The sequence below is a fragment of the Pygoscelis adeliae genome, unplaced genomic scaffold, assembly GCF_000699105.1.
Source record: "Pygoscelis adeliae isolate BGI_AS28 unplaced genomic scaffold, ASM69910v1 Scaffold154, whole genome shotgun sequence".
NCBI lineage: Eukaryota > Metazoa > Chordata > Aves > Sphenisciformes > Spheniscidae > Pygoscelis > Pygoscelis adeliae.
In genome coordinates, this window is record NW_008825113.1 from 4,012,421 (window position 1) to 4,021,529 (window position 9,109).

Consider the following 9,109-nt stretch of genomic DNA (forward strand, 5'->3'; position numbering starts at 1 on the left):
GTTGGGCGGGGGTGGCGTCGCCGCCGCGTGACAGCCGAGAGATGAGGTGAAGCGGGGATGGGGGGCGGTGCCGTTTCGGGAGGGCTCCCGGTGCCCGGCGGTACCCGTAACGCATCCCCAGCTGTGACAGGCAGGGCCTAGTCCTGCCTCTCGCCTGAGGAGAAGCTCGAGAGGCTGATGCTGGGAAGAACTGGCGATGATGAAGCCCGGCACCGCGACGGTGGGTGACTCCGTCAGCCTCGATTAAGCAGGTCTTTGCAGCAAAGTTCTGGGTAATGAGTTGTCAGTCTCTTAAATGATGCTCCTGAGGCTCCAGCCCTTAGGACGTTGCGGGGAATATAAAGGACAGCTTTGCTCAGCCTTGTGTGTTTTCAACAGATGGACATCTCCACTGTTGAGAGGGGAGATCGGTGGATGCAGAGATGAAGGAGTTAGGCATCATAGGAGAAAACCTTAAGTCGCAGTCGCTAATCAGGACGGCCCCTGGGCTGATCTTGAGCGTTTCTGTGGAAGCGTGGATAACAGAATTGTGGACCAATAAACTCTGTGGCTGCCAAATAAACTTGCACGTGAGCAAGCGTGCGAAAATACCTATCATTCTGCTCTTTTACGCAAATAACTTTGCAGTCACACAGATCAGTGCACACTGTTGGATAATGGATAAAAATCCTTTAAAACATAAATTACTCTTAGCAATTTGGGAAGCTGAACTCGATGTTGCCATAGATGACTAACGAAAATCTCTGCTCAACTTTCTGCTGTGGTTCGTGACAAAGTAGTGTAATGTTCTCATTGACTGCAGCACTGAGAACATCATTTGTGGGGAGAAAATGACACGTGTCTTGAGAAAGCTAGAAAGACTTGCAAAGGAACAGCAAGAAGAAGATTTTAGGTTCTTTGTATCTTCATTTCTATGGTAAAAGGAGTTCATGAACCAACAAGCAGCTGGTGCCTCATGAAAAGAAAGTAGGAAAGTAAAAGAGGGGGAGAAAATGTTTGCTAACACGACGTGTGATTACCTTCTTACATTTCTGTCCATAGGACATAATTTTAGCCAAGAAACCAGTAAGATGTTGTAAGAAAACTGTCTTCAAACGCATGGGTAAGACGTAAGAAGAATAACTAATGCAAATTTCTGTTCCTGGTTTTGAGGCAGCGGTAAGGTACTGCGCTAGGTGGATCACAACTCTCGGCCGGAATGGCAATTCGCGTGTTTCTAACAGCCCGGACTAGGCAATCTGTAATCTAGAGGCGTGATCCCCGACTGGTGAGCCATGCGTTATTGGTGAGGCCTCAAACTGGGCTTCGGTGAATGAAGTTTCCACGTTAACTAGTTTAGACCCTTGCTGAGGCTGCTGGAGCTGGAAATGGGAGCGATGAATGAGCGAGGGGCATTGCTGGAGCTGGAAAGAGTACTGATGAGAAGGAGTGCTTCCCCAGCCCTTCTTCTCCTGCACGTATCGGCTGCTTGTCGTCCAAGCAGCGCGTGATGAGAACTGCAAGGAGGGAGGACATCAGGACACGGCGGCAGGCAGTCGGGGCCTGGGAGGTTTGAAAGGTCTCGGGAGGCAGCATCATCGAGAGTGGGGAGATGAGGAGATGGAAGCAGAAATAGAGAAGGAAAAGGCAGTTAGCAACCACAGTTAGAAAAGTTGAAAAATCTGCCTTGCAGGGATGGTAAAACCCTTTTTGGTTTGCTTCAGTCAGAACAAGAGAGTAAAAATTCTTTGGCTTTTGGAACCTGTTGCAGATGTTAAGCCAAGGTTCCCCTGTGTCTTGGTGAAAGGGCCTTTTTTTATGGGAGGCTTCTGAGTATGTAAACAGGAGGTCATACTTCATACATACTAAAGAAAACCAGTGGAATTCCGGATAAATAACTATTTCTTTACTTCTTAGATATCCAGATTGTTACAAAAGGATGCAGAGCAGGAGTCCCAGATGAGAGCTGAAATTCAGAACATGAAGCAGGAACTCTCAACCATTAGTATGATGGATGAGTTTGCTAGATACGCCCGTCTGGAAAGAAAGATTAACAAAATGACTGACAAGCTTAAAACTCACGGTAGGGTGCAATGTTTACTCCCTTTTCTAGTTTCTGAAAAATGTTTTGTCAAGAATGTGTTCAATTTCAAGTATATTTCTCCTTCAGCTTTTTTCTTCCCCCTCTTATCCATTTCCTTCTTTTTTTCTTTTTTTTTTCTTTAAGCTTTTTGGAGAGCTTGCTTTTGTCTTTCAGTTGTGCATAGTTCTGCATACACTGATAAGGGAGTGATGTAGATGTCAAATTTTTCTTACAAAGAATTTCCTGGGCTTCAGTGTGTAATTATTTACCCTTTCTCAGTGATGCTCATCACTGAACCATGTTTTGAATAAGCCGAGGAAGTCCTCTGCTGCCTGTCTTCACTGCAAAAGGATGCACTGCTTGGTTGGGGCTGTTTGGGTGGTGTGCTACAAAACGCTAGAGAGAAAAAACGTTGATCTGTAAGGTGGCCAGATGAGATCTCTCCTCTCATTTTGCAGTCCTCTTTGATCTTATGCAGCAGCTTTTGCGATAGAGCTGTAGTGCTTTGCCTCGATTAGGATTTTACGGTAGCGTAGTCCATCATCTCGTGGTAGAAAGTACGCGTAAGCCTTTGGCACCAGAGCTTTTGCTCTTGTCTTTGCCCAAACTCACTAACTGATCCTAACAGGATAGGAGACTACTTGCTTTGTCCGCTTCCTCTGTGCGGAACGGATGGATGTTTATAGGCTCCTTGCTTGGAGAAAGGACAATATTTACAACTGGCAGGTTTGGATTGCTTTCAGTAGTATTATTCTTAACCCAATAATTGCAATTAAGCTAGATTTGAGTGGTTTGCTGAGCAACCAACAACGTTGTTTTAGAAAACTTGAGGCCACCATTATGTTTGAAGATGTGCTGTCTTCGCCGGGCTTCTTTATATTGCTCTGAGGTACTGGAACAGAACTAAAACAGGCATGAGAAGTTTGACTACTGAACGTGACCAAGGTTCCTTCGGTGAAGGAATAGGCTTAACCTTGTTCCTGAATGAAGTAAGGCAAAAAGTACATCTGCTAAAGCCATCATTCTCCCTTTTTAGGAAAGGGAAAAGTTTACTTTATGCTTCATCTGAAGCAGGTTCTTAAATTAGTAGCCACGGTGACTGTTCTCATTTGGGCATAGTGCTCTTGAGCATGCGTGACATTTCTTTGTCTAGGATATCAGCAGTTTGCAACTTTTCATAGTAGCGTTAATAGGAAACTATGGTGCGATACGGACCTAGCATTTTCTTGCAGAAGGGTACTTTCAATATGTCTACAAGTCATTTGAAAAGAGATTTTTAAACAGTGTAATGGCCTGATTTGAAGAATGAAATATTAATACGTTAATAGTTTTATGTAAGTGTAATTCACTATTATAAATAATGCAGTGATTTTTTTTTAACAGTGAAAGCACGAACTGCCCAATTAGCCAAAATAAAGTGGGTTATAAATATCGTGTTCTACATCTTACAAGTAAGTAAATATTTTATTATGAATACAAATTACTAAACCAAATCCTCAGTAGTGTTACAATTCTCTCCTGCATTTATTGGCTGATGGTGAGTCACACAGGTGTTTGACATTCCAATGACACAGCACATGCCAAACTGAAACAGTTTCTTGAAATAGAAGGGAGAGATGTTGCTGATAAGGTCTGGTAGTTGTGGGTGGAAGGAGTTTTGAGTTTTCATTTTAGCTATGTGTTTCTGGTTTTGAGATGACAAGATAGGAGTTTGTCTTGGCTCTTTCATCACTGTTTTGGTTTGGGGTTTTTTTTTTCATTTGTATATGGCACTGGACCCAGGAAAGTTCTGATACCTGTAAATACATTTTTCTTATGTTTTTGAAAACAAAATGTGCTTTTGTTGAGGATGCAAATCTCCACTTACAGCTGCCGTGCATTTTGCTACGGTGCCTCATCAGATTGTCTCTGTAGTTCGGACTTGATGCCAAAGAACTGTCTGCTAATAAGGATGACAGTGGTTAACCTGGAGATATCTTTAGGGTAATGTTAAAGCTAGTTGGATTCCTAGCAGGCAAGGATTATGGCTAAAAACGGTCATCAGAACTTAACAGTTACTATCACTATGTTTGTCTATGATAGACTGGAACCAGGGTCTCAAAAGAAAGCAGTGTTTTCCAACGTCCCACTGCTACCTCTTAATATTGTGTATAAAGTTAAGGTCATACTAAGTTTAAAAATATTTTGCACTTGCTTCAGAACCACGTTAAATAACAAAGAAACTATTATCTTTAATTAGAATTTGTGATTTACCGCTTCAAAATAGCGGTGGAAATGTACTTTGATGTGTATTATTATCCAAGCTAATAAAAATTTCAATTCTAGGCTGCCTTGATGATCTCTCTCATTTGGAAGTACTATTCTGAGCCCGTTACAGTGCTTCCAAGCAAATGGCTCGCTCCGCTGGAGCGCTTGGTAGCCTTTCCTACGGGGGTGGCAGGTAAGAACTGTACAGTAGAAAAAATACATTTCCCGAGCCCGTGTGGATGCTGACAATGTAGTGGTGAAGAGCACACATAGATTAGAAGCACTGCTTCTGTGCGTTTCTTTGAACTCCCTTAATGCAGGGAGGAGTTTCCGACATTTGATCAGCTGTTTCCTATGTAGTCAATGAAATGGCCTATTTGTCCTTTTTATTTCTTCTCAAACAGTGCAGCTTTATCTTAGTATGAAATAGAGCCTGGAGAAGGTTTTGAATTGGAAATATTTTTATATTAAGGAGTCCGCTGAAATAGTAGAATTGGGCTTAAAAACGGGCAAATACTTCATAGGTCTGTATTGCTTACGTGTGGAACCCCAGCAGTTTATAAGAAACACAGTAGTGTAACTCCAGAACGATTTAGGTATGCTCCCTCTTGGCATTTTGTCTTGTCCGTTCCCACCCTTTTTCCCATCGCGCTCCTGTTGCATTTTTACCTACTTAAATCCTTCTCTTTTGGGCAGTTTAAGGAATTAATGATCAGAACGGTATCACAGGTTGTAGATAGCTGTTTCTGAGTGAAAAGCGTGCTGGTTCTGTGCGAACGGGGTAAGTAGACAGGCAGAATGCCAGGACGATGTAGTGTGGAAATTTGCCATCAAGCTAAAATGCTGCTGGTGAATCTTCATGTTAGGCTACTAAGTCCCAACTGCCTTAGAAGGAACTCCAAAATATGTGGTTGGAATTGTATGTTGTTGTCTCTTTAATAACTGGCTAGAGAATTATTTGTATCCCGCAAGCTTACTGGACCAGAGAGGAGCCAGGGTGGGGGAATAGTCCTTGGAAGACATTTATTTAAATAGCATTTGAAGGGATTTTAGAAGGTTGACATCCATGTCTGCCTTCAAATCTCCTTTTTTGTCTTGGCTGATAGTCAGAGTAAAGAGATCGCTTTTGAATTCTCTGTGATAAACATAAAAACGTCTAAAAATCACCAACAAGGTAGTTTCTTCACGTGTGTGCTATGAATAGCTATGTATTCTGTGATACTATGTAGCATGAGTCTATATAGTCTGCAGTATGGATGTGCTGTGTATTGCAGTCAGGGCACACCCTCTATTCCATCATACCTACGCAAATTTCTGTGCTGCTAGTTGGAACGACGGGACCCTTTAAAACAGCAGTGCAAGGCGTCTGGGTCAGTAGCGAAGGTCTCCGTAGAGTTTTTCTGTATAGCTGTATGGGGAGCAAGGGGAAAGGAGAGAAGTGTGGACTTAATACTTTTTAAAAGACTGATTTAAATTTCGGAGGAAATCTACTTTTTACCTATCTCAGATCTTGAATTTAGGTTCTAGCAAAGTATTCTGTTACTTGCCATGCCTTAGACGTTTTCTATTAGGTCACAGCAAATGTTTTTAGAAGCTGTGGGTTGTATATACCACGCTTTGGCTCATATTCCTGTTATTTGGTACTCTTTTCCCCGGACAATCTTCAGGTTTTCTCAGGACCAGCATGGAGTTAGCTGCCATCCCTTGAAGAGAGGCATTTGTATATAAAAAGAAAGATGTTTTGTTCCTGTTCACCTTATAACTCTTAAGTTTCATTTTTTTACACTTCCAAAGTTGTTTTCAGAAGCTTGTGTGCTTCAGGGTTCTTGATGCAATGACTGAAACCGTGTTTTATATCTCTTTCAGGTGGTGTTGGAATTACATGTTGGCTTGTCGTTTGTAATAAAGTTGTAGCTATCGTGCTACACCCTTTCAGCTGAAGGAATCCCAGTAATCCATGGAGTCCTCAACTACATTTTCATTATCACTGTTCTAAATGAATTTAAAAAAAAAAAACAAACCAGTTGTCTTCCGTGAGACTAGGTCTGAGATAATCTCTTTGTTACTTCATTTGGATATCAGTCAGTATTCCTTTCGATTTATTTAACCTTTCCTCAGTTTGTTTTTCAGTTTGGTGGTCAGTTTTCAAAGAATAGCATTGCTGTTTATGGAACCTCATTTTGTGTCTATTTGGACAAGTACAAAGACTGATTCATGGCAGAACCATAAGACTTTGTCATGGCATATATTCACCAAAACCTAAAAGTGCTGGATTTGTATTTTTAAGTTGGAAAGGCACTGGCATTAGGAATTAATTTGGGAGCTTTGCTGTTTCTTTGCTGCATAATATGGCAGTTTCATCCAAAGGTGGGATTATATTTGGTGTCAAGTGGTACTAGAGGATAGAGGTAGGTGGTTCGGTTGGCCTAGCATAAAGCAGAATTAGTTTCCTCCTTGCTATGTTTTACACTAGAACTGGTGTGTTCTTGGGCTGTCTTAGAAAATGTGTTATTGATATATATGCAGAATCAACCCTTAAGAGACTCACTCAGTTGCCGAGTAGAGGATGGCTGGCTACTTTTTCCTCCCTGACTTTTAAAATTCATCGAACACTTGAATTTTTTCCTACTTTTATTGATAACTGACCTTTCCTTCCTTGACAGTTTTCGTGCTTCCCAAACTGCGTGAGGATCACTGAAACTATTTCCTTCCGTGTTTTGGGAGGGAAGGTCTGGCCATCCCTCTCAAGCTCCATGTTAAGAAAGAGAAAGTAGGGAACAGCGCTGTTCCTTCGGAGGAGTACGTTTCTAAGGGCTTTAGCATACATTAACGACAGTCCAGGATAGCCCGTAACGGCTATGTAAATGTAAAACGGCAAATCAGTGATTTAAATGTCTGAAGCAGTAACAGAACGGTGGCAAGCAGAGGGAGGAGGGAAAACAATTTTCTCTTTTGGAGTAAATCCTTCTCGCTGTATTTAGGTACAGGAAACAGCCACGATATTTTGAAAGTAAAGGCGGACAGAATTCTTCCTAGTACCGTGCCTGTAGAACAGCGACACAGTTGCGTTCTCTTCCACGCTACAGTGGTATCTGCAACCCTGCCGTTCCTGCCCCGTAAGACAAACAGGTGGTTTGTAAAGTTCTTGTTCCACACCTCCTCCGTTTTGGGTTTTCCTTTTTGACACGAGCCTGAACAAAGCTCTAGGGGACCCCTTTCCCCCTTCCGCTGGGCTTTGGCAGTTCTGGTTCAGCTTCCCACGCTGTACAGCAGAATGCATCTGTTACGTTATTTCAGGTCCTTTGCCTCCCTGCAGGAAGGGGCTAGAGCCCCTCCATAATTAGCGCTGCCTTTAGAAATCAGTTCAAAAGGTCATGATGCATCGCACGTGCGTGTGTATATATGCATGAAATGGTTTTGGGTTTTTTTTTTAAATGTTAATCTAAAGAAGAACTGGTTTTATATTAGGGATTACATTAGCCAACATGAAAATAGGTGCATTAAATATCATCAAGAAAAAAATGTTGTGGTTGAATGTTATGTATAGTTGTGTTTTTATTAACGAAATAAAGCTTTTCAACCCATCTCAAGTTTTCTAATCCATTTTTCAATGTTAATTACAGTTTTCCTAAAAAAACAAAACAAAACCCCAAAACCTGAAAACCCAACACCCCCCCCCCCCCCCCCCGTGCCAGTTGGTGTGAATCAAGAGTGTGAGGTTTTTACTTTTAAAAAAGTGGGGCCTAATTTTTTTTTTTTTTTTTTTAAGCATTCGGGACAGATTATTTAACTATGACGTTGACGTATTTCTGAATCTAAAGAGGTGGCTACTGGTATTTCCACTTAGCTTGCTGCAGAGTTTAACACAGTGAAGTCAAGGAAAGCAGCAGCGTTTAAAATCCTCCCAGCGGCATTTGCTGTTTATCCAGACTTAGCGTGGGGTCATCAAAGGCGCGGTTTGTTGGCTGCTGTGGTCAAACACTTGGGTGAGTGAGGGCAAAAAGGCTTTTGGTCATCTAGTCAGTACAGGCAGGAGCGCCGGATGACGTATGCTTGTTTGCTCTTAGCTTTGGGACAGCAGTAAGGGCACCGTGGAAGTCGGAATAGTTCATAGAAGAGAAACACCTACCCGTCTGACCACACAACGCCATTCTTGGAAACCTGCCCGCTGTAGAGCTCCAGCACTGCTTCGAGAAAAACCTTTGGAATTTTGAAAAGAAGTATGCCGCAAGTAGGTTCGGATCTACATGTCTTAATCACCTTTTGCGGTACAGTTTTTTGAAGTTTTGTTTTGGTTTTTGTTTTTTTAAGTGCTACTGTCTTTTAAAATTAATAGAATACACATAGTTTTGCCTAACTTCACATTTTAGCAAACGTTCCATGAATTACTATGAGGAACAAAACATAATCCTCCTACCCTCGCTTACATAACCTTAAACACAGGATTTTTAAAGGCTTTTTGAGAACTGGATATGCCTGGCTTCTCCAAAACAATGGTTTACTCTTGCACATTCATCTTTGGATGTCAGCTGTGGAAGTTACCAGGCACGCTGCTTTGATAAGTTCTAACAGTGGAAAAGAATGAAGCTTTAGAGCTTTATAATGCTAGTGAAAACAATCTAATAGCAAGTTATTTTTATTATGTGTGAATTCTGGAAGCTATTTCAGGAGTGAAGAAAATAAAAAATTATTTTCTTTTATTGCATTGTTGGTACTAACCCAATAATGAACCTTACGAAAGCAGATTGCTCACTTCAGCCAGCTAACAAATAATCATCAGCTTCAAAACTCGAACTGCAG

The 9,109-nt window shown here is 41.7% G+C and overlaps 1 protein-coding gene across 1 annotated transcript; it reads left to right on the forward strand.

Moving 5' to 3' along the window:
- Positions 1 to 21: 21 nt before the first annotated feature.
- On the forward strand, positions 22 to 7,895 carry WRB (tryptophan rich basic protein). Its single transcript, XM_009327982.1, has 5 exons — positions 22 to 46; positions 1,897 to 2,062; positions 3,446 to 3,513; positions 4,388 to 4,502; positions 6,176 to 7,895. The coding sequence occupies exons 2-5, from the start codon at positions 1,939 to 1,941 to the stop codon at positions 6,247 to 6,249; spliced, it is 381 nt and encodes a 126-aa protein (XP_009326257.1). The 5' UTR covers positions 22 to 46; positions 1,897 to 1,938; the 3' UTR covers positions 6,250 to 7,895.
- The last annotated feature ends 1,214 nt before the right edge of the window (positions 7,896 to 9,109 follow it).